The 26,735-nt window shown below is 40.8% G+C and overlaps 1 protein-coding gene across 2 annotated transcripts in view; it reads right to left on the minus strand.

Annotated features, from left to right (window-relative positions):
* kremen1 (kringle containing transmembrane protein 1) overlaps positions 1-26,735 on the minus strand; it is a 62,514-nt gene that overhangs the window by 12,159 nt on the left and 23,620 nt on the right. For both annotated transcript variants that reach the window (XM_039804340.1, XM_039804338.1), the window contains exons 2-4: positions 26,374-26,536; positions 17,406-17,497; positions 1,177-1,301 (exon numbers count right to left, since the gene is read on the minus strand). In XM_039804340.1, the coding sequence (XP_039660274.1) occupies positions 1,177-1,301; positions 17,406-17,497; positions 26,374-26,536 (380 nt within the window). The remainder of the gene's footprint in view (positions 1-1,176; positions 1,302-17,405; positions 17,498-26,373; positions 26,537-26,735) is intronic.

Consider the following 26,735-nt stretch of genomic DNA (forward strand, 5'->3'; position numbering starts at 1 on the left):
GAGTCTGAAGTGCCCTAATTGCTCTTTCTGTCATGATTACAAGATGCTGTAATCTGAGTCTGATTAGAAGCCTCCTTTCAAACACACAGCTGCACAGTGTAGAGAATAAACCTGACAGGAATTGCACCTATCTATCTTTAAAATCAAAACTGTTAGTAAACTGCTCTGGAAAGATCCAGAGCAGGAATGCGAAACGTCAAAAACCTTCACAAATCTTGACCTAGCCACCGATGTCTGCGTGTTCTCAAAAGAGCTATTGTCCTTCATTCAAAAGGACACCATTGTCCAATTTTCAGGCCCTAAATGAATTCACACAACTGAAGGTACTGCATCATTTCCCACTCTGCGTCTTTTCTCATGGAATAGGAATTTATAGAGCCCGTGCTTTGGAGGAGATGAATCAATCTACGTCCTTGTTGCATTATTCTATCTGATAAAGCAACACCAACGTGAATACTTCTGGCAGAAGCAAACAAGCGATGGATTGCTGTCTAACTCATCAGGCATGCTCTTTGTCAAAAAGTCACATGGGATTGTACTTCCGAGCACCGATGTTTCAATGCGCATTAAGGACGGTGACAGTCCAAGGGTAGGCATACGATGCCAATCTGCCACCACATCCTGTAACATCTGCTGAATTGACAGGGGACGGGGGGGGACTGTCAGTATCTGTCAATGCAGACGGAGCTGAACCGTATCTGCTGAGACAGAAAACGAACACCTGGCACTGTTTATAGCTGGGACAATGGCTTGCCAGATACAGAGATGAGAAAAATGCATTGAAGAGGAGGTGCCCACTGGGCTAATAACCGTTCATTTCCAGCTGTCAGCCTTAAATGCTGTGATGATTTGTCATCCGCTGGTTGGTTTGAAACAGGACGTTTGATGGCTGAATAAAGAGGGTATAGACTGCACTGGGCACCATGGTGATAACTGTCAGGAAATTGCCTGTAAATGCAGATGATTTACATAAAAGCTTTTAAGCCGTGTCCATTTTAGACATGACATGGACAATTGACCGGACACTTTTTCATCCAATGAGGGGACACATTTGAAATTCCCAGTACGAGCGCCAGGATAAGAAGCTGACAGCTTTAATCTGAGTTCAAATAATAATGCTGAAATTACAGGTTTCCTTTCCATTTTATACAGTTCTACTTTTGATTCCAATCTCACCTTGTATCTCTGCTTCCTACAGAAGCTAATACAGTTCTGGATGGTGAGTTTGTTGGAGGTCTCACTGGTGCCGGACAGAGTGGGTGGGTCACCGCTGTCTTTGAAGCAGCCCAAGTTCCCAGGCACTGTAGGGAGACAAGACGAGGGTGAGAAAAATGATCAGTTACACACAACAACTTAGATGTGATCTGTATCATACCCAAATATAAGGGTGTTTTTTGTCATTTATATTTTATATCCATGTCCTCTTAAATCCATTACACGTTCACACGCTGCATGCCTCATGGAGGCATAGCCCCCAAAGAACCATCTATAGTGACACACTCAAAAAGGATTCAAGCCTCTGTTGGATTATTTTGGTGTGAAACTGGCAACTCAACAATTTGGCCTCTGAAGAAAAGAGAAGAGGAGGAGGCAAGAGGTAATAGAGGACAAGGAGTAGTTGGAGAGAGGGAGGGAAGAGGGGTGAAGGGGACAGGGAGGTTTGAGTCATAGCGAGAGAGAGCTGGAATCTTTAAGATCAATGTGGCAAGAAATGGGAAAAAAGTTATATAGCGCCTTTCCAGGCGCTCCAGTATTTGACAAATGGCAAAGCTTGGACAGATGCCAAGTCCTACACCTTAGGTCTACATTAAACAAAGGTTCAATTTTAATACATCAAAAACACAAAAGTGATATTAGAGCATGAGCAAAAATTCTTGTTACAAAGTTTTCAGTTTGCTACTTTGGTCGAGCCTTAATAAAATGAAGCAAACAGAAACTACATAGAACTTCTACATCTCACTTTTACTTTTTTACCCCCTCTTGGTTTTGACCGTTGTTGCAGCCCATCACATCAATACCTATTGAACATTAAATGTTTGTTGGGCGAGGCCTGGGGATGTATGACACAAATAGGCTAACAATCACAGATGGATCACAGACCATACAGATGGAAGATGAATGTTGACACCTTCCCAGATCATATTCAAGTCAGACGAATCAGCCCGCCTCTCTAATCCACTGTGTATTCATCAAATACTATGCAATCTTTCAAAATCAGCGCAGTGACTCTATAGTTTTTAAATTCAACACAATATCTCATCAAGTGCTAACAAAGCTTCCAGCAGTCTATATCCCACTTGTGATTTGTTTTTCATTGCGACTGCAAAACAGGCTTACTCTTATTTCATTTCCATGTTCTGAGGTGAACAAATTTGACAAACAGGAGTAAATGAAAATCTGAAAGTCATTTTCAATGCAAGTTCGAAAAATCTTCCCCCTAAAGCTCTTCAGTCTAATTGGAATTGGTGTCACCCGACCGCAGGGTGCAAACAAGATAATTAGGAAAACACAGAAAAGACTGTGTCCAAAATAGCTGTCAATGGTGCTCTGATAGACAATGTGGATGCAAAATTAAAAGCATATGATATTACAAAACAACCTTGTTCCTTATCAAGCCTGTAGTATTTCCAAATTAATTTCGATTTCCAAGAGTGAGTTAACTGAACCACAAACCACCTTCACACAGCTCAAAGTGGGATTGATGCTTCCAAATTTCTTGCGCTCTTGTAAACTCAAAATGAACAATGAGGTAGGTATTTTGAGTTTGTACTCGCTCTACAAAATTGGAATCATCGAAAATAACAGTGTTACACCTGTTCAATTTAGAACATAGATTAACAAAATATGGTGAATTACTATGAGTATAGTTTAGGATAGTTAATCCTATTTGTTTTGCTTTACTTTCAAAATTGTACATATGAATGTAAATGCAATATAGCAGAGAACTCAGCAATGCAGGCTCACCACATATTGGTAAAGAGAGCATTTGATCATTAGTTAGATATTACACAAGAGCATGTGCTGTATATGTGTGCAACAACAGAGTCTTGCTTTGTAGATGCTGCAACTTCTGACAACAAGCTCAGAGACTGTGGAACGGTTTGTGCCCTGATTCTGTATACCAGTACTGTCCTGGAACTGAATATCTCTGGAGCTTTTCAGTTGTTGTGTGTCTTCTTTTCTCAAACATTTGCATGTTGACAGCTGCTCGTCGGATGACAGCAAGTTCCACCAGTGAACAAGTGGCACCCAGTTTTTGGCAGTAAGAAATAGAAAAACTCTTTTTTTTTTCATTTTTACAAACTGTCAAGATTACATTTTGGAATATATTGGTATTCTGCAAAAGAAAAATAAGTATGGATTCGCATGCAATTTGAACATTATTGTAGAGGGGCATCACTTAAGTCAAAACTGCTGTGATGAACTGAAGTTACCTTGATAAAGACCACACACATGCATTGTTTTTTGGGTGCCAGTTGTTGCTAATGTTAACTTTTTGGCTGGCATGAAAGCGCCTCTACATGGGCAACAGATGCTGCAGATTCTAATGTTTATGTAAGAATGAGGCACAACGGCTTTTGGGGGAAAAATGTGACATGTTTGTAGACGCCACACAATTGTCCACAAGAATCTCCACCCCAGACTGGAAACAAGAAGAAAGGAGGGGAGAGAAGGAAGTGAAGTGAAACAGACTGGCAGAGAGATAGGGCTACTCCCTGCGTTACAACCACGTTTGATGACCGTGAAGCGACCGGCGAGATTTTGGCTGCAGCAATGAATCGTTGCTGCGCGGAACTGTGTTTGACAGATGACTCAACACTTTAAGACATAGTCCTCAGACTTCCTTAGAACAGCAATAAATCATGTGCAATATTCATTTTTCAGCCACAACCATGCCAAAGCTTTATATATGTGGCAGTTTGAATCATTTAGCAAGACTCCACGGTGCACACTTGCAGAATTAAGGGCTGGATTATATCATAGGTTAAAGGCAAACATGACAGTAATAAGAATCTTTGAGGTACTTCATATTTTCAGGGTGAGACAGGACAGTGCTGTTACAGCAGTTTCTTTTTTATACGTGTCTTAAGTATACTCTGGATTAACACCAGTGAAGTGTGCAGGAGGGATGAGATGAGAAAACAGGAGAGATAAACACCTGGTTGGGAACCAGCAACCTCCCTCCAAGCAAGGCAGACAGGTACTACTTCAATGGAGCTTTTGAAAAGCCGAGCAGAAAATGCCACTGCAGGGCTCAACAACCAGATTAAAGGCAGCAGTGCTCCTTTTTCATTTTGCTTTGACAAGAAGATTACAGACTACAGTCAATTTATCAGTCTTTGTCCTCTTCTCGTCCCAGGGGCTGTGGAGCGCTGGCTAAAGAGCAGCAGGTAGTGGGATCGTATCACACTGGAGCACTAGACGTTTGTTTGCAACTGGAGACGAAGAGGGCAGCAGCCTCTGCACTGCACCTTCCCTGCATGCAGTGTTTATCCAACAAAAGGAAAAGTGTAAAACGGTTTTAAAAAATCCTGAGCAAAGCATTGTTCCTTAAAAACATCTGCTTTGCAGGCGCAACAAGTGCAAATATCTCCACGTACAATAAAAGAAAAGAAAAAACACAAACACATTCAACACACTTCAAAGCCGTCGGTGGAATTTAGACTTTAACAAGCCAGAGGGGAGAAATGGAGGAAACACAAGGTGCATAAATTCTCCATTCAGCCCAACCAGACCTCTGAAAACCTCAGGAGATCACAGCGGGAGGGGAGACTCCCACGAAGTAAAAAAAACAAAAAGTGAAAGAAAACAGACACAGAGAGCTAAACAAGACTCGACTGCAGCCAGACTCATCACAAACTTGGCAGCCTGCTGCCTTAGCTCGGAAAAGAGCAGTTGGTTAGCCTTCCCACAATGCAACACATGAGGCAGCAGGCAAAACATCAAAGTTCATGGGTGTCTGTCTAGCAGAGAAAAGGAGACACCGCTGTTGACGCAGCAGACACAACAACAGCGCCGACCCCAAACACATCAGTGAGAAAGAGAAAAGCAAACAACACGGAGGCAAACATGTACAGCAAGCTTTGGCAAGTGCACTTGGCAGAGAGTGCATGCAAGCAGGTTGACGAGCTGCTTGCATTTCTATGACACGTAGAGCACACGTGCAAACTCAAGGCCCGCGGGCCAAATCCGGCCCCTCGCAGATTTTGATCCGGCCCGTATATCAATTTAGGTTCACAATACATTTTGGCCCGCCTAGTTTTTGTAGCTTTTTCTGAAGTTTTTGTCACTTTTGCAGACGCTTTTGGTGCCTTTTTTCTGATGTTTTTGCCACTTTTTCCAACGTTTTTTGGGACCTTTTCTGGCGTTTTTTTCCCAATGTTTTTGTTGCTTATTATGTCATTTTTTGTTGCTTTTTTCTTTGATGACTAAGTTACTTTTTGGGGCTTTATGTGGACCAAACTGTAAGTGAAAAGGCTACATGAGACAATAATCAAGTAAAAGATCCTTGACTTTTTCGATGAAATAAAAGCATGTGAATAAACTAAACATGTCTGGTCCTTGATGTCATTCTTAGATTCCAGTGTGGCCCTTAGTGAAATTGAGTTTGACACCTCTGACGTAGAGGGTAAAGAGCAAAAAAAATCCAAGAAAAAAAATTTGACATGGAGAGCGAAAGAGAGTTAAAATACATGTTTCCTTTTTAATGGTTTGTCTCTCTTTTTAAAAAAAAGATTTACTCTGAACAGCCAGACTCTGATTGCAGCTTGAGTATGAAGCCTTAAGGAACAATGAACCTTTAAAGTCCCCGCTTTATAATCACAGTTGAAACACTGGAGAATTTCAGTAGAAAAGCTATTGTCACAGTCGGTCCTAATCCTAGAATCTGCAAGAGAAGCCATGATGACACAGACGTTTTTTTGTTTGTTTTTTACATAGAAGAGCCTGCAATAAAATTGAAAATAATTTTTTTTAAAGCACTAAAATTAGGGGTGCGTATCAAACCTCAATACTTTTTTTGGTACAAATTAAAAATGTGTTTGTAGCACCGTGTATCAAAAATTGTCAAGTACAAACAGCATGCACCGAATGTCAGATTCATCATTTTGTGTAGTTTCTTTTTATTGGGACCAATTTTAGACAATATTTAACGTTTGAAAACTTTGGCTTTTTAAAGTAAGGTATTGAAAAAAGTTTCTAAGGTATGATATCGAAACTAGTCTCAAAATAACGTCTAATGATATCAAGCTCTTATCAAAAATAAAAGCTCAAATACCATTTACAATAGAGTCATTATTAGCTTCTGCTTTTATTGTTTTGTATGTTTCTGATTCATAGCCAGTGTTTACTGAGCCAATCTAACAATTTACAGATAGGCTACTTATTACAGTAGGTTGCGCTGAACTAAGTCTCTAAACTCCAGGAAACGTTTCTTCTTTCACCTATATACATCTAAATTAATATACATTCATTATATATACAATATATAAAAAATATTGCTGTCAGGTGATTTGGTGTTATTTAGTTGCATGTTTGTTCCCTCAGTGAGAAACCACTGAATGGGCCATCAGCTACCGCCTGATGAATTCTGGATGTGGGAGCATGAAAGGTCAGTTTAAAGGGGCTGACAGATAGCGCCCACACAGATCATAAATGATAGCGCCACTGTGGCTTCACTGTGTAGGTTAATGCGTGGGCTTTCTAAGATGAATGATTACAGCCATGGCGAAGTGTGCACTCCTGTTCCAGAATAACTTCTTCTTTACATAACCTTTTTTTTTGAAAATCTAATTATTGGCCATCTAAGGGATATTTGCTAATTTGTTTCTTTTCATGTGTGTAACGTTTTGTCAAAGTTCCACTAATGAAAACATTTAAGCACAGACCCACTGAGCTACAGTATAGCCACATTGCTGAATTTATTACTGTGTATTTATGCGTGTTTTACTACGAATTATTGTCATTTATTGTGCTTTTATGATTATTGATTATATTATGATTGTATTGATTTATTTAGCCTGTGAAGCACTTTGTGACTATGTCTATGATAAGTGCTATATAAATAAACTTTACTTACTTACTTACTTACATGTCTTATACTGATGAGGCAAAGCTGAGAATAATATATTCTCTTTCCTTATCTTCATGCAAAGAAGCATACATTAATACCAGAGCAGCTTTGCTGCAACAATGTTTCATTAATTTCTTTCAGTGTTTACATTTTTGTCCAATATCACATGCTTTGTCTTCTGATCGTGTTGTGAATGCATAAACATTTTAAAGTTTTTCTCTTCATGCCGCATTAGCCTTGAAGCATTTTTGTAGAGACAGATTTCTTTCATGGATTATTTTCTTACATTGAGTTCGACATCTCAGACATTTAGTTTTGATATCACTTATAAGTAAACAGAAAGTACATTGCATCTAGAGAGAACGAAATGTCTGATGTCTCTGGTAGAAACATGAGAGAAATCGTCCAGATTTGTTTTGAGGGAACACTGGAACAAAAAAACCTTAACATTCACTGTGGCCAAAACCATCCATTAAGCAGCACCACTGCTTCATTAACATCCAATTACACTGTAACCAGAGACAAAAAAAGTCATTAGTGCTTTCACATTAGAGAAGGGATATTAAAGCCGTGAGGTCAAAAGAGGAGAAGCAGGATTTTATAAGCACATTCCTCAAGTTCTAAAAGGCCTGAGTAATTTAAAACACAGGTATACTGAAGCCTTGGAAACACTCCCACCAACCTATTAATGCCAGCAGGTTAACAATTCAAATCTGATGCAAACTCACACACACAAAAACATACGCTGCCTTCCCAGGAATGCCAAGTGCAGCAAAGCAAGGAAACAACAGTTATTCACAGTCGGTGTTTATATGATTTTTTTTTTTTTACTCTCCATCATGTTATGTTTCTTTGTCTTTATTCCTCGCTCTGTCTCCCTTTAATTGTGTCTCAGCTCCATTTATCACCCCTTTTGTAGTACAGTATATTCAATACATAAACAAATACAGCTGCTGCGTTTCATCTAGCCTGTGATTAGTGTTGTCGACTGCACCACAGCCCGCGAGAACACAAGAGAAACAGAGAAATATGCCACTAACTCCCCCAGGACAAGCATTTCTGGAAACTTTGTATTGTTTGTGAGGAGGAGGGAGTTCCTATTATCTGTTTCTGTTGGGGTTCATGCTTTGCTTTTGTATAGAGATCATAAATTATCCAGCCTGTAAATGAGAACAGTTTACAGTTAGACAATAAGGGACTTATTATTGGACAGAATGAGAGAAGTATTTGTATCCAGCAGAATGACTTTGCTAGTGGGATGTTCAAAACATGCCGTTGGGCTGTGAGTGTGAGAGAGAGACTCAACTGTATGTTGTATACCACGTGCATGTTTAATGTATCTGTACGTCCTATTTTATCCCATTTGAACATTTCTGTCTCTCTCTGTGTGTGTGTGTGTGTGTGTGTGTGTGGGAGGCTGTGTTACAACAAGATTGAGATGGAGGAGATCAATGCCCCAGCCCGGGGCCCTGGGAGAGTGACTAACCATCTAATTAGAGGGAAGAGGGAAGAGCTGGAGCTTTAAATGAATAATTAGTGCCTCCTCGGAGACTGGGCCGAACAATGCGGGGAAGAGATGAAAAATGGCCGCCACACTGCATAACAGACAAACCTAATCGCCTGTGTCCCGAGGAGTCCCGGAGAACTTGATACTGGGGCGACTGGGAGATTAAAAGATGAGCAGACACTTTGTGACCACCTCAGGCTCTAGATACGCATAGTGGTGCACTTCCATTTATCATCATTCACTTTCAAAGAGATCGACCTCGTGTTTGTCTACTGTGGCAGGTAGTCCTGGTTATCTATTAAGTCCCCAGGAATGTGCAAAAACAGTTTGCCAGGTAAAGAAAATGTGTTACGATGCAGCAAGCTTGAAAAGTCCCTCACAACAACTCCCTCACATGTGACTTGATGTTTGTAATAAATGTTTAGAGAAAAGATTGCATTCAAATCATGTTTTTTTTGTTTTTTTCAAATTCCAAATTAGAGAAATGTCATATGTAATTTATCCAAAGGCCTGCAACAAACACATTCATTTAATCGTTGAAATGCAAGTTGCACAAATATAAATTGCAAAGTAAAAGTGCATCATTCTTACGTCATTCAACTGGGACGACTGGCCTAAAACATGTTGTCACAAATGACACAGAGACAAAACTAGAAAACGAGAAAGAAAAGCATTGTTCCAGATACCTATACAAACTAACATGAGTATAGGTAACACAAGAATAAAAGCTGCTAAAAACACCTGTATAGCAATGAAAGTAATGATATATAGCATGAGGATTGTTTTCTCAGAGCCTATTCAGCCCTCATACTAAACATATAACTTTTTGTTGGAGGAGGGAGCAAGAGAAAAAGACATGCGGTCATTAATCAAAGGGCCTTATTAAAGAGGGAGTATTAATGTGCTCCGTAAATTTAATTTACAAATCTGTCCATTATATTATTACATGCTGCATCTTGTGTGCACAGTTGACATTTTGGTTTGAGGGTAGCACAAGGTAATTAATGGAGTGATCAAATCAGAAATCGAAAGGTTTTATCCTCTTGGAAGCATGAATGGGGTCAGTAAATTGTTTGTAGAATTTTTTGGGAGACACCAAAAACATCCTCTTTTAGTAGTTTTTAAGATACCTTATCAAGGGTCACAATGTTGGCCAGTGGAATGTATTTATAATCTGAGACACAAGAGTTAGGGAGTTAACCTCTGAAGAACGTGAATACTAAATGTAATGGCAATCTGGACAGGAGTTGCCAAGATATGTGGCTCTGGACCACACTGTAGGACCACCATCATTTTTAGCCATGCTAGCTGCGTAGCTCTTGGACCACCACTTTGATCCAATTTTGCATACTGGATGGATTGCCATTAAATTGTGTACTGACATTCATGATCACCAGAGGGTGAAGTCTAATGACTTTCCCTGTAGCACCACCAGCAGGCTGACATTTGTTATTTTGAGTGATATCTCAACAACTACTAGATGGATTGTCATGAGATTTAGTACACACATTCATGCCCCCATCAGGATGAATTGCAAAAACCTTTGATTATCCCATGATTTTTCATCTAGTTTAGCTATACTTTGCATATACTCCTAATTAGCAAATATTAGCATGCTAAACTAAGATGGTTAACATTGTTAACATTTTAACAGCTAAACATCAGCATGTTAACATTGTCACTGTGAGCACACTAGCATGCCAATGTTAGCATTAAGCTCAAAGCACTGCTGTATCTATGCACAGCCTCACAGAGCTGCATGTTAACTAAGCTAATGCTTTTTGATCAAATTTGGCTGAAAACTGGCAAAATGAAAAACACACAACATGCACTGTGAGCTCAAATTACACTCGCTGAACAAAATCCAATACTAAAATCACATTTACTACACCTTTACAGAACCATCCTGGTATACATTTGGCTGTGAGCCTTCATTCCTGAGAGCTAAATTGGTTGACCCTCTATTCATCTCCTCCTCTTTGCCAAGACATGCACTAAACAATGGCCATCTACTTGTTCTCATTAGCAAACATTCTACACAACCGGCTCGCCTTGTAATCAATACCTTTAATTCCCTAATGGCCCTGGCTGATTTTACCCCAGCCATGTTGAGAGAGGGGAGGAGCCAGGAAGAGAGAGGCTAAGAGATTAAATCTACCTCATGTCCTATGGCTTGTTTTTGTGAGAGTCTCTACTTTCTAGTTTCTGTCTGAGTCTCCCAACAGCACTGCAGGCAGGTATTTCCCCTGAGGGCAGGTGTGGGTGGAGCACTGAGGAGGTCAGAGGTCAGAGTAAGATGACAATGAGTATGTTCAAAGCTCCCCAACCCTCTTTGCCAGGTAAGGACAGGCCTAATGCAGGTGAAAGGGGACACGTCAAACTCACAGATGTCCAAAAATTAGCAACCGTCAAGCGCCGAATAACTGCAGAAATTTGTACGATCTTTATTTTCTGAGAAACTGTAGTAAAAAATATGGCTCTGTCACAGACTCCTGATTCACCCTTCTAAATCTGTAGTGCCCAAACATCTCTCCTGTCTCTTAGTGTGTGGACGATTCACAAGTCAAATATTAGCAGAAAGTTAACTTCATCCCCAAGTGGCCAGGGGCAAGAAAAACAATTAAGACAAAAACTTCCATTGTATGAGTGAGCAGTTTTCAAATGTCTGAACCTCTGAATTGACTTGAAAAAAGCACCTGTAATAATTTTATAAATAAAAAAAGCTCCAAAAAGAAGAAGGTTGGCATATTTCTATGAAAAATTTATAATAATATATTTGGTTGGTAGGAAAATTCTTGCCAGGTAATTCTTTAAATTTCCCTGGAGCGGTTAGGCCAAAAAGCTAATTTTGGACACTGGTTGCATGCGGGCGCACACACACAGACACAGACACAGACACACACACAAACACACACAAACACACACACACACACACACACACACACACACACACACACACACACACACACACACACACACACACACACACACACACACACACACACACACTTCTCAACTCAGTGATGCCTGAACCTGCCTCAGTATTTGGGTTGGGAGGATTGGTTGTGGTGAACACTTGTACAAGACCACCTTGGGGAAATATTCTGCCTCGAAAAACAATGACAGAGAGTGAGATAAATACTGCAATAACAGAACCTGAAGGCATCCCTGGTTCATGCTACCACAGCAGCCATGAGGCAGGGCTGTGGTGCTTCAGTCTGGGCTCAGTTTCCAGACCACATGTCCGACATGTTCGGCTTGTCTCGGCCTCTTGTTTATTATTTTGACTTGCGCTTGTTCTTGTCATTCATTCAGCCGTTTGACTTTTCCTGCCTATATTCTCATCTTGATGCACACATTGGTGGTGTGTAACTAATTAAATTTACTGTACTTAAGTATACATTTGGGGTACGTGTACTTCACTTGAGTCTTTTCTTTTCATGTTACTTTCTACTTCTACTCTGCTACATTTCAGAGGGAAATATTATAGTTTTTACTACACTGCATTCATCTGACAGTTTTAATTACTAGTTACTTTGGAAATTAAGATTTTTGTACACAAAACACATGGTTTATAAAATACGATATTTTATTATGAATTAAACTAACCAACAATACAGAGGCCTACAAGTACAGCTGAAATGATTTGCTAATTAAACACTTAGATTGACAGAACTATTTTGATCGTTTCCTGTTTCTAAAATGTGAGGATTTTTCTGCATTGAGTACTTTTATTTTTAATACTTTAAGTACATTTCCCTGATGATACTTACATATTTTACTTAAGTAACATTTTCAATGCAGGACTTTTACTTGTAACGGAGTATTTTTACAGTGTGGCATTAGTACTTTACTTCTTCCACCACTGCACACGCTCTTATTTTCTTCATAGCACTGCGATTTAAGGCATCACACCTGCGCATTCTAAACTCCACTTTTCCTGGGCCTGCAACTGATCTGTACTCGGCTAACATGGTCTTGACTCAACTGAAAGAAAATTAATCAACAACAATTGTGATAACCAAATAATAATTTAAGTAAGTTATCAAGAATAAATTCCAAGAATGTAATCACTGTAATAATAAACTAATAAAAATGTATATCTAGTCAGATCGATTTAAGACTAGCTGGCAGTCTACTCAGGTGTCCCACAACTTCAAAGTGCCATTTAGCGGCTTCATGAATCACTCTTAATTAGAGTAATATCTCATCACTGCATATTTTCCTGAACGTTCAGTAATAAAAACATTGGGCCAAACACATAACTACTTTTTTTTACTTTTACTTCTTCAAGGTGTGGCTGGTTAGCTTGCCAGATGGATGTCGTTCCTCTGGTAATGAGACTGTTGTTCCATGTTGACAGGCAGGGTTAATCAGATGTTCCCTCGATTGTTTCAATGAAAGTAGGCCTAAAACTCATTGACAGCTCTATAACAAAGAAACATCTTAAAATATCACAAAGTAGCTTACGGGAATTCTGGTGTACAGATAATGAGAATCATACCACACTCTATTAATAGAAAATAAATAACTTAAGGGAAAAAAGATTCCATCCTGTTAGCATGTGGTGGAACAAGTACACAGATAATTTACTTAGTAAAAGTAGCAATGCTACAGTGTAAAAATACTCTGTTTCAAGAAAAGGTCCTGTATTCAAAATTATTTACAAATATATATTTGAGATGTAGTGGAGTGGATAAAGTAGCATAAAATGGAAATACTAAAGTACCTCGGAATTGGACTCAAGTGCAGTACTTGAGTAAAAGTGCTTTATTATTTATTAAAAAGGTTTGATGTCTATTGATATGATGTATAGCGTGAATTAAAACTTTAAAAGGTGGATCATTTTGATTCCTGCAAGTAAAAAGGTGGGAGATGTGAGCGTTTGAATGGGTTTATCACCCAATATTATTCCTAGGTTCTACTTTAATTAATTCTTATTATGATCCTCTGCATGAAATATATTCCAAATAAGCCTCACAGCTGCCGCAAGTCTCTTTTCTGCAGAGAAACACAGTGGAACAACAAGTTTTTCTTGGTTATACGCTATGCTGTTGAGAGATGAGCTCCTGCCGTGCAGATCAAAGTTTCTTTGTCTTGGCAAACGCTGGAGAACTTCACCCTGACAGTTACACTATGTGTCAATCAAACTCAGCCAGCGCATATCATGAAGCAAATGCATGTCAGCTTAAAGGAGCCACACCAAAACAAAATGTCCTTCCAGTATGGAACACTCAGAAAAAGGAAATGCTCAACAGGAACAATCACATGACCATCTGCCACAACAGTGAGACATACAGAACAGCTTCACATTTGACAACATAAAGATGTTATTAACATTAACTGAATGATTTTTTTTTACTGGATCTGGAATCTCAACCACTAATCATTTGCCATCTTTTGAATCAGTAATCTGAATTGTTGTTTTATCACAACCGGGTCAAATGTACTTTCAATCTGAGTTAATCTCAGAGGAAACTGGCCTCAACACAAGTAACCAGAACCGGGAACCATCTGACTTTTGAACTAAATAAATAAAAACTAAAGTCCCTTAATCATTTATTTTGGCTGTTACTAGTTTTGATCTGATGAACCCACTGGTTTGTAGAAGCAGAGTAGGAATTTTGGCACAATGACCCTGAAGGCCACAAGCCGAAAGGCGTTGTTCCGTTGACTAAAAGTGAGTTTTACCTCTTTGAACCTACTTGCTTGGCCAGAGGCTCCATTTGTTAATTCCTCACACCTCATTAGAATAAGCATTGCTTAGTCAGACAACATGAAGCCTTGTCTGCCCTATGCACTGAGACTATACAAATAAATCAGTATTGAACTGACCTAGTGCATAGTACAGAGAAAACTGAATTTCACAATGAATGAAAGTGTGAAAAACGGCGCTGTGATTCCTTAACCTTTACTTTCAATATAGCTCGTATTGATTAGTTTTAGGAAAAAAGTTGAGATTTTAGAAATATTCATTTTTTTTAGTCTGCTACACAGGAACTGGACTTCAATAAATGATAACTCTCGTGACACGGTAATGTTTCGCTGAGCGTTTAGTGGCCTGAGAATGAGAAGGGCCTCAAAACCAGCGTCCACCATGACACACCAGGGAAATGTCAACCTGTACAGTAGTCGATGTGCCATGACAGCGCGCCTTTTGAAATGTTTAGACAATTCTACCACATGATAACTGCTGCCATGAGGGATTACTAGGATCAACAAATGTTGTGACCTACACTATAATCCACCCTGTCAGACTATATGTTTCTTGCCTCGTGTGTGCACTCCAGCAGGGTGTGTCACCCTCGCCAGGGTGGCATGACCCTAGATGACAGGGAACCCAGCTGGATGACAGACAGACCGTTGGCAGGCTCCAGGTGCCTCAGCGAGTGGCCACCAACTGCCAACCACACAACATCAAACGTAAGCAAAAAAAAGTAGACAAAACGAATGCACAGACAAAACAAGAGCCAGACAAAATGAAAACAAAGGCCACTGTTGCCCTTACCCTGGCACACCACTGTGTTTTTTCGGTCTTTGTGTTGCCAGCAGCTGACTGAGAACAGTGACACTGATAGAGCATCAGCATTCTCTCACTTGGCGGCTTAAGCTTTCAAAGGCAGCAGATTGAGAACAGGCACCGCCAGAAGGTGAGGCACCACGTGGCGATTGTGGTTTCACAATGGATGAGACAGAGCATTCGTGTCTGAAAGCTCCCTGGTATCCCTGCAGGGAGAAACCGTCTCCACTGAGCAGGCATGTTTTCATGACACTGGATGCCTGGCTCACAGCAAACCTCATCTCCTTTTCTTACATTACAGGGCTCCGGATAACTTTAAATGCCCAAACAGAAAGAGGAGCAGAAGAGGAGAAATGTAAGACAGTATTTGAAAAGGGCTGACGCTCTCAGCCGTTAGAAATGGGCCACATGTCGCAAGGATGAGTTCCACGCTGCACAGTACTGGATCCGAGATAAAAACAAGGCTGAACCAGCACATGGCAAATCCATCTGGAACAAAAAATGGCCTAATTTCACCCAAGATAAGGGACGAGACAATGGTGTGGGCGGCCCTCCTCTTTCCTCCCAAACCACAAAGGTTCGGGATATAGAAATACTGAGCTAAATGGACATTTGTCTGAAATAGGTCAGTCAAAAGTCTAATGGGATACACACAAGCTCCTATACACATAAACACGCAAGCCATTCAAACTGCAGGCTTTAGTCAAGAATGCTACTCAGACAGGATAATGGTGGGATAGCTAAGGGGGCTAGGAGGCTCTTGAGGCCTGTTGGTACCTACTGCAGTGAAAAGTCACAACATCTCTAAGTCTCAGCTTTGCCCCTCCGCTGTCTGTCTCCTACTGTCCACCAGTTTTAGGCTTTTATCTGTTGTGGCAAAGATTTCAAAAGTAGAGTATTGTAACTATATTCCTACCAAAAATATGAAAGCAACACTAGAGAACTTTTCCCGCTTCGGTCCCCTACAGGTTGGAAGTGGAATTGTCCCATTATGTCTCATTCGAACTACAGATCCGCTACCCGATCTGGCAAACTTGCATAGTGCGGTTATAGCCGGTAGAGGGCCACAAAGCGAATGCAGAAGTGCCGTTCACCCTGTAACGAGTTGATGAACCACTGAAACGCTTTTGGAAACATTATTTTAAGTTACAAAAAGTCCTCTAGTGTTGCTTTAAGGAATGCAAGGGCCAGGAAGAGATATAAGAGAGGTATAAAAAAACATACGCGTTTGGAAAATAAATAGAATCGAAGATAGATAAAGAAGGTGGACGACTGTTTAACCTCAGAGAAAAATAGAGAAAAAGTAGGGTAGTAAAGTTTATTACATAAGAAAAGGGGAATGTAATTCATGATTGAAGAGGTACATTAAATATTTATTTTAGTTAAACAAAATATTTGAGTTCTGCTTGGCTATATTTCAGCTGCCTTTATCTTTCACATTGTGTTCATTCACCAGATTCTTTTCGTTACTAAAACAAGGCAATAACACTTCTGACCTAATCTGCCTTGCAAAGTGAAGAACACATGGAAAATGTTGAAATAATATTAAGTTGCCTTGGAAATTTAAGCATGTGTGGCAGTTAAAAAAACATAACCAAGCAAATCGCTATATCGGAACCTCCTCTGCAGGAATTCTAATCTTTGGCATCAACGACAGCGTAGGTTGATCCACCTGAGTCAGTTTTCAACAGCAGTGATTAAAAAGGTGGAGGGAAGGAAAGTAATGGGATTAAAGACATTCAGCTCTTTGTAAATGTGTGCCAAACCGCTAGAGAAGACACAGAAGCACAAAATCTACCAATTTAAACAGACACATCACACACATTCATCTAGGAACTACTGGACAGGGACACTCACACCCACATGTGCACAAAATATACAAATATATCCACAAACAGGTAGATGCACATAATCACACGCATAAAAAAAAAAACGTGTCAAAACAAGCTACGAAGCCAAAGGGGAAACGTATGAACACTCACACAGAAATGCACACACGGAAATACACACATACATACACAGGGGCAATGACTGACAGCTCACATTAAAGTACGGGCAGGCCTGGGCATGGCAGGAGGAGGGGTGACGGGAGGCAATTAGAGGCATTTTTTAGATGATAATAGCTGTGTTAAAGTCATACAGTCTATAAAAGCTATTCTAAGCAGGCGAGCAGATGAGCATAGCAATGAAAATGGCTGGTCTGTGTGCCCATGATATGGCCTAGAGGGCATGGAAGGGCAGAGAAGAGAGAGAGAGAGAGAGAGACACACAGAAAGACAGATAAAGGAGTGGCAATAATCTCTTACTCTGGCATGTAGGGATGTCGCAGTATCTCCAGTAGATCCCGTCTTCATGATCTGCGATGTAGCACCACGGCTGCACGTCCCCATCAGGATTCCTGCAGACATACGTACATGTAGAGGGGTAAAAGTTAGACTATGTCCACACGAAGTTGGTTAAATCTGATCATGTGTTTTTCTCTCCATTTTGGCTGCAGGTTTTAAATCAGCAGAGTTTGTTCAAGACCCAAACACTGAGCTTTTTAAATACTTTCTCCAAAGTGGATGAATCCAAAAACACCTACATGGATTTTATATATGATGGTAAACTGTGTTGTATCTTTGTAAAAAATGTACCTTTTTGGGTGTTGGACTAGTGGTCACACAAAACAAAACGTGACGACATGAGTGACAGTTTATAGTCAGATAGTTAATAGATTAATCGAGAAACTAACTGACTGATTGAGAGTAACTATTTGTGATTATCTACACATCTCAGTGAAGCAGTGCAGGAAGAGCTGTTTATAAGGCCCAATCAAATCTCTCTTTTTTGCTTGTTCAGCTGTCTGACAACAGTTGTCAAAAAAATATATGAAAATGGAAACAACAAACTCATAAAATAGGCTGTATTAAACGTTTACACCATGATAGCAGGAGGAGACAGAGCTGAACTGTTTGGACTCAGCTAAGTAACAGGGCTGTGTTTGTCCCACTCTTTACCAGATGTTGTCTTTGATGCATATTTTTTGTTTTTTTGCACACCAAAATGTAACAAGAACGATATTTAACCATTTTTAAATTGTTTTGCGGTTTCAAAGTGGGCAGAGATCTTTACAAAAACGACGTAAAAAAACTAGTGTGGATGCACATCATTTTTAAATTGCATTTTCAGAAGTATCTGTCTCCATATGGAAGCAGCACACCGCTGTTTGTTGGGGACAAACAGTAAGGGATAAAGAGAAAGAGAAGATAGAAAAAGGTAAAGGGAGAGAAGGGAGAGAAGGAAGGGAAGAAGGGTGATGGCAGAGATATGAGGGCAAAACAACAACGCAAAGATCATCTGACAACCCAGCTCCAGAGGGCTGAATACTCAATAATGTTTCCGTAGGAGATTATCTTGGCTGTGTCAATCATCCCCAGTAGCCACTCTTGGCGCTTGTTAGTTTAGGCTTCTCCTCTGCACTCTGGAGGCTTGACCATGCATGTCAGTCAAGGGCCAGACCAATGGGTCTTTGATGGGTGGAGATGGTTGGAGGTCGGGGGGGAAGGTTCTTTGTTCCAGGGCCAGACACAGACCTGAAAAAGGAATGGGTTGTGGGGCAACGCTTTTGTCTGCGGCCTCTTTTAACCCATCATAATACGGCTGACAGGCCCCTTGGTGCTTCTGCTTTTCAGTTTTACTGACAAAGGCAATAAGAAGTGGGATTGAAGATGCAAATGTCTGAAAAGCTTTGTGCAGGCGCCATATCTCCAGGGTAATCATGCGACTTTGTACATCGTGACCCTTGTGGCAACTTCTAAATTGCTGATGAATGATATCAAAGCAGCCAGTATGCAGAGGGCACTCATCTGTGTGCTGTTTCAGCTCTAAATCACGATTAGTGTGAACTGTAAAAATACACACCCTGTAGACTAAAAAAGCCATCTAAGATGACATTGCTATTTTTTTCAGACTTGACTATAATTACCAGAGACCTTTTCTCTTCTCTTTTGACACACCTCATTGTAGTATCTTGAAAAAGCCCTGTGGTGCTGAAATCTCCCGTTTCGCCTTTTCTGAACAAAGTTGTGAAGGGCGTTTCCATTTCTTTTCTTCTCCTATCAAAAACACTATCCTGAGTTTCCTCCTCTCTTTTCACACTCAGAATGAGGCATTGACAAAGATGTCGTTGTAAAGACTTTTTTGGATTGAACTCAAGATTAAGTGCCTAAAAGCTTTTCACTCGTGCGCACAACCTATCGTCAATGGGAATGTGGGAAGAAAGAGCTTATGTAGTCACATTTTCTTCATTCTTTATTCTACCATTCTGGCCTCAGAAAAGCCCAGAACTTATATAAATGTTGCCATGTTCATAGGAATCCAGCCTTGTTTTCCAGTAAATTTCGAAACCGTATCATGGGCCCAGATCGGTTTGTTGCTCCACCCAGATTGGAGGCAGACACCTGTTTGTTTAGCCTGAGGCTACTGCTGAAATGAAAAGAGCAAAAACTGGGTCCAACCATCAAAAACATTGGATTATATACCCTTTCTCTATTTTTCTCTCCCTTTCTCTTTTTCATGCCTGTCAACGTGTAATAGCCCTATTTGAAATAAGACTCCCAAAAGCTCATCTATAGCCACTTATGTAATTTACTGCACTTTGAATCACCCCCTAAGGAGACAGACATGAATTACAACCATTAGCATTAAAAAAAACATCCTCAGTAGACCACCCATCCAATGTCTGACCCACCGGCATCTTTGATCAGTAAATGACGTGGTGTGCCCCTCCAAGCTCTCTCTCCTAGTCCCCAAATAGTTTTGTAATCCTTCTCTTCAACACACACACCTGCACACACCCTTTTTCGCAGAAGCATGGGAACATCATTCACAGGGCTAAGGTGAACAGGCCAGCCCACATGACAGAGAAACATAATCAATCCTGCCCTGAGGTGACTGTGTGCGTGTGTGTGTGTGTGTGTGTGTGTGTGTGTGTGTGTGTGTGTGTGTGTGTGTGTGTGTGTGTGTGTGTGTGTGTGTGTGTGTGTGTGTGTGTGTGTGTGTGTGTGTGTGTGTGTGTGTGTCAGGGGAGTGAGGGTGGAAAGCAGACAGTGTCAGATTAGCCGAGGTGCCACAGTGCAGATAAGAGCAGACCTCCATGGACGGAAATCATTCGTTTAACCCAGCAGCACAGAAAAATACTTTGGTCCTTGCGGTCACACAAGTTGCTGTGTGTGTGTGTGTGTGTGTTTTAAGGGGGCGGGGGGGTTACATTCACATCCATGTGCGTCAGAGATGTCCCGCTTGGCTCTGAGTAGAAGAGCTTGTTGAAACACTCCCATACCCAGAGGTAGATCACAGAAGATGTTTGGACACTTAATTGGCACAATTACGCTGATTGACTCATTTTGCTCGGAGTGAACCACACATTTTGGGAACAGAGCCAATTTTAGCCACATTGCATTTTTGCCTCACAGGCTGTATGGTCCTGCACTTGAAAGCAATAGTGGCTTACATCTGAACACAGAGGAAAAAAAACAGCTGTTCTTAGCTGGCTGCTGTTCAAAAGGTTTCCTTTAATAACTATTTTCCATGTACCTGAATTAGAAAATTTATGATCACCTTTAAAAAGCCTGGCACTGTGAAACTACATATAAAAATCTCAAAATCATTTACATCAAACTACTGTACGTGTGCAAATGCTGGGAATAACATGCTTCTAGCTGTTTTTCATGAGCTAAACATAAAGTAAGATTTTAGAGGGACCTTTAAACTAGTAGACATGTAAAAACGATTATTTTGTTTTAAAGATGAAAGCTAATTTTGCAGTATTGGAGAGAGGAGAAATGTTGATTAGAAAGTGGTGGTGAAAGGCTTGTCTGGATTGGGATTTGAGGTCAGGAGCAGATCAGAGTCTGGCAATTTACAGCCTGAGAGAAGGCTCTTTAATTGACTTGGATGATTTAGCATGCAAACTGCTGCCTGCTGCTGTGCTGCATGAATGCATGTATTGAAGAAGAGGGCTTGTTGGTTGTCGGCCGATATGTATAGTCTACTGTACTGTCTGTTGTTCTTCTCTCACGGTCCACTTGTGCTAAATATGAGGTTGTTATGTCACAGTGTCATGTGTGGCTGGTAAACACATCACTATATGTTTCTTGACTTTGGATGAGTACACCTAAATTACAAAATGAACTTTTTCTCACCTACCTCTGTTGGTATCTACCCATGTTTGGCTTTATTTGCCCAGAATTTAAAATATCTGTGTCTTAAATGTCTGCCTCTACCACAATACAATGGAGATGAATGGAATTTCATTTGAAGTGCTTACAGCATTGAGAAATTATCCCACTTTGGATAATCTCCAGACTTCACTGTCAACAGTTCTCTTTTTTTCCTATTTCTTCAGCAGAAACTAGGCCCAGCTGGTTCAATCATGCAAAACTGCCAGAAAATATGTGGTTCTTTAAGAAAGAGTTGAAGGTACAACCCTGTATATATAAAAAACTTAAGAGGTAGATGTGAACTACAACTTCCAAGCTTCATTTTTAGCAAGAAACATCCAATAACAGAGCTTAATAGTTGGTGACGTGCGCTGCTACGTAACAGCGGATGAAGGCTAAAGATTCCGCTGTTGAGAAAACTGACTCTGGATCAATTTTGGATTAATTCAGGAACTGCTCTGCCCTGTTATGTTCAAAATTTTAACAAACAACAAATTCCACAGCAGCTGAGGCTCATGGGTATTTTAGTATTTATTGGTTTATATCTATATAATCCTTAAATTATTAGGGAGCCTTGTGATTCTATGTTCAGTAACACTACAGCTACAACTATTAGCTGGAGACAGAAATGTCAGAAAGTGATATCTCAACACCTGGGAAAATAAAACCTAAACCTAAAATATCTGTATGACTAAAAACAAAGTTCGAAAACATGTTTGTTAATAGTTTGGGTGAACCGGCCCTTTCAAAGACAAATTAATATACATACAAGGGCTACATTATAGGACATGGAATTGGTTCCTACTCTGATTCTGAGATTTCCATAATGTTGATTGCTGATGCTTTAGCGCCACACATTACATCTTCTCGCGGGACACTTCTATTAACTTCCTCACTTTAACAAAGCAGCGCACTGGGTTCGTAATATTGTCATACAAACGGTAGACAACTTGGCTGCAGTTTGCCTGACCCCAGATTTGCACCTGACATCATGGAGATTCAATTACAATCAACTTGGGGAACACTATTCACTCTGGCATTTCCATTATCTCATCTACGTAAGGGAAAAGCATTAGAAGCCATAGTGGACACTCATAAATTGCAAAGTACACACACACACACACACACACACACACACACACACACCTGCATAGATATAAACAGCCAGGAAATGGCTGGCAAAGCTATTCAACCACCCACTGAACCGTCATGGACTTCACACCCTCATACTAATACACCGAGGGGAGAGTCTATTATCAGCCTGTAGGAACAGTAGATTGGAAGGAACAATAAACGAAAAATAAATCAGGACTTCCATATTAGATAGATATTCTTCTTATGAATGTCGTAAAGTATTCAGAGAAGGTCAAAGGAAAAAAAGTGTAAAACTGACAAATGCTTGCAAAGTAACACCCAAGCTCAATACCACACTTAAGAGTGAATCATTCACTTCCACTCTATGATATGAAATTAATTCAGAATCGATCAGGTGTGATATTCCCTGTTGAAATGATTCTTGCTAAGTCTCAGCTTAGACACAAGCGCTGTTGTCCTTTTCCTGAGACTTCGGGCTTCTTTTTTTTTTTTTGCAGGGGAACAATGTGACATTTCCTCTCGGCACAGTTTCTCCCCATTTTCACTGTTTTTTTTTATAGCAGGCTATAAAGATGAAATGTGGGGGCTGTTAGGGCTCTTTCTCCAGCACCACTGTGGTGCTATCTCGCCTAAATCACCACCGGGAATACGCCAGTGATGGGACAAGAAGTCAGTTTGTAATCCTCTACTTCTCAACATCTGATACGTGCTTAAAGCCGTGCGTTAAAGCTAAGACATGCAATGATTCCCGGCTTCACATTATCCACCTGTGCCTTGGCCTCAGCTCTTATCTCATAAAACCCCAATTGGCCTCAGCATCAGACATGCCAAAACTACTCTGGCTCTCCCTTTTTTACCCCTATTTTTTGCTTTCATTCTGCCACCTCCCACTTTTGTCTAAGAATCACCACCTATTGTGTTCAAGCCAGAAACATACGCAACAATGTAAGCCTTGCGTGAAAGACGGACAGAACCAGGGTAGGCAGATGAGAAAAAGTGGGAAGGTTGAAGAAATATGGGAAACACTATTTGAATTGCAATCATGTAAATAAGGAGATTTGCAATCCAAATTGAGCAACAACGTTTAACACATCTCACTTTCTGTGACAAAAAAAATCCTGCATCCTGCTTTGCGGTGGAATAACGCTCTAGTCTGCAAGGACGTACATGTTATGTGCACACACCAACACACACGTGGGTGGCGGCATGCACAAATACTTGACCCTGTGCAGACATGCCATAAATGCCATCCCTCATTTTTCACAATGAAGTGGCCACTTTGGTCCCAATAGCCCCGCTGATGGGTGACTCTTTACAAGGAGGATGTCTGAGAGAGAATGAGAGTAGTTGTAGCTACAGCTCTAAGTGACAGAAATCCCTCTGTCGGGAAGAAACAAAGCTATGAGCTGTCAGTGAGTTGGAAAAGCTGCATCAGTGGCCAAGAAAACAGCGAAATCCAAATAAGAAGATGTCCATTTTGGATCGCTTGTTGGACATAACACACTCCTAATGGACAGGGAAAACCTTCCACAATCCTCTGAATGTATCCTACTCATAAATCTTCCAAATTCCCATCCAGTTCAAGTAAAAAACAAATCTGTCCAGTGCCACTTCAAAGCATTGCTGCGTTATGAGTTTACAACCGTGACTTAGAGAAATGTTTCAGAGGCTTTGGGCTGAGAAGGAGGGGGTGTTCTGTTTCTTACGGCTTGGCGATCTGGGCCAAGCCACTGTTCTGGACGTCTCGGTGAATTTGAACTGACTCACAAAACGGTGTGCCTCCCTGCAAATACACAAGTTTGACAGTCATGCATACAATGCTGACAGCCGTACTTGGAGTGTGACTGACGGATAGAAAGGGTTTCCTAGACAACCAAAGCCACCGTGTCCCTTCACATTCCAGGGATGAGAGATGGAGATTTGCTTACACAAACTCTTCAAGCCTCTTTGTGCCCTTGTGATGACAAGGCTAAATGTTCTGTTAAGGGTACCACCAATAAAATATTAAGTGGCGAATGTCTGAGCCGGTCCCCTGTGCTCAGAACGACGACTTGGTTCTTAATTATTCAGAAAGTAAAATGCTTTGTCTAGGACATTCAAAGCTCTGTCAAACAGTGTTATTGTCAGCTTTAAAGGTGCTACTAAAAGCATTTTGACATCAATAACATCAACTCCTTAAAAAGTGATTTTCAGCCTTAAGGCCGTTTTACAGTTGTGCGGAGGCTCCACGCAGAGCTCTCGCCGTAGCCTACGTAAGTGGCCTGATGTTTATACTTGTGCGCTGGTGTGTGCGTCGAGCTGGCATGTGTGTGTGTGGGGAGTGTGGTAGAGCGAGGGAGAAGTGAGAGAGTGACGGCGATTAGCTTTGGAGCAAGTACCGACTCTAGAGTCATAGTGAGAGAAACAAAGTGTCTCCCCTGTGCTTTCTGACCACGGTGGGAGATCTGGAGCAGGAAAAGTTAACCCTGTCCTTGATTTCATGTTGTTTATGGAGAAGGAGAACCAGGAAATGAGCCAGGGGAAGTGCAACGCTATCAAGCAGCGGCCGAGTGGCGTGCGGCGCTGCGACATGTAGTTAAATTTTTCCGAGAGGTGCACGTCAGGCTACGGCGTAGGGTCCGGCGTAGACACAGAGGGGCCTGCGGGGGGGGTCTGCAGGGCTACACCATCGATTTTACGCACGACTATAAAATGGCCTTTACCCTACAGTCACATTAGCTACAAAAGAGAGTGACACACACTCGCTTGAGGGCGCACTTGGGCGTGCCTTGCCTACTCCTGGTTGCTTGGCAACAGTAAACAGAAATCCTCCGGTGCTACCTTCAAGCACTTCTTTAAAGTCACTTCAGAGGTATTGTTAAGTCACAAGAACGATGTTTATGGATTTAAAAGTATTTATTTCTTGATAAAAGTAACAAAATATATGAGATAAAATGCCAAACATATCAGATATATACGATGTCCTGAAGCGTTTCCACCATCTTGAATGATTTTCTTCGACTCGAGCAACCAACGTACATACGTCACGCTGCCCTCACGCTGCCTTCACTCCGATTGGCAGTCGCTTTGTCGCATCGCTCAGCATTTGCATAAAATAGACTTCTTGTCTATTTTGGCCCCGCCTTGCTCGTTGTGGCGGCAAGCTCGTCGCTTGTCGCTGGCAAGCTGCCACTCCCATTCAAAAAGAATGGCAGCCTGTCGCTTTGTCGCTGTCTCTAGTAGCTAATGTGACTGTAGAGTTACACTGTGAGCCACTGCTTAAGTGTTTGTGGTAAATCTGATGGCTTTCCAGCACAAAAGGAGATGGCTTTACAATAATAACAAAAAAACAAGAGGGCACAGGTATTCTTCCAGTGCAGAAAGAGCTAAAGCTTACTTGAAATGCCGGGTGGTGAAATGAGTGAAAAGCTGAATAATGTCTTAATAAACTTTTACCATTAGCTCCATTTGTAGCCTCTGTAAAACAAATGGACCAGTAGCGGCAGAAGGTACGGTCTTCATTTCAGAATGTACAACCTTTGTGAGATAGCAGGACAGTCTCATTTGCTTACAGGAATCATACCAACACAGTCTAATCAATTAATAATAAAAACATCTCTTTGAGATAAGTGTGATCTCCGAAGTAATCGGATGTTGCATTCTCATCTCACTGAGATTCCAAAAGGTTTCAATAAGGTATTTTTTTCTGTTGGTCTCCATTACTTTTTATTTTTCATTATTTTTTTCAGACTTTTCTCTAATCTGTGATTGTGAAATACTGGATATTTGTATCTCTGTATAAAAGTCGGCAAAACTTTGCATTAAACCTATCCCTCAACCCTGCATTCCAATATTCAGTTCCATATCTTGCTATAATAACCCTTAGGTTGTAAGCATAGTATATGAAATTAAAGAGTTGGTTCAATAACTTCTTGTATCGGTATTTGTAACAAGTAAACCTTTATAGTACACTTCCAGATCAAGAAAAGGGACTCACCTGCAGTAGTTGTGGCTGCCCAAACCACCCTCTCCATTGGGGTATTTGAGGGTGTTGTAAGGGTGCTGAAAGGTCTCATTCCAGAAGAGGCAGGGTTTACCACCATGCAGGCTGGTCTGGTTCTGGAAGCCCCTGTAGTCTTCTCCGTTGGCTGTGTAACACTCTGAAGAGAGAGAAATGAGATGAAGAAAGTGAGAGAATTCCCTGGTGTCTGCAATTCAGGATTATACTTAGTCTATTAAGATGGAAATCAAAAGCTTGGCGAGAGCTTTTAAATATAAAAGGCAGCCACATATGCGACCTGCTTTATTAAGAATCTGGATTCAGTGAAATACTCTACTGCTATTAAAATGTTTTAAAGT

This window comes from Perca fluviatilis, chromosome 6, assembly GCF_010015445.1.
Source record: "Perca fluviatilis chromosome 6, GENO_Pfluv_1.0, whole genome shotgun sequence".
Taxonomy (NCBI): domain Eukaryota; kingdom Metazoa; phylum Chordata; class Actinopteri; order Perciformes; family Percidae; genus Perca; species Perca fluviatilis.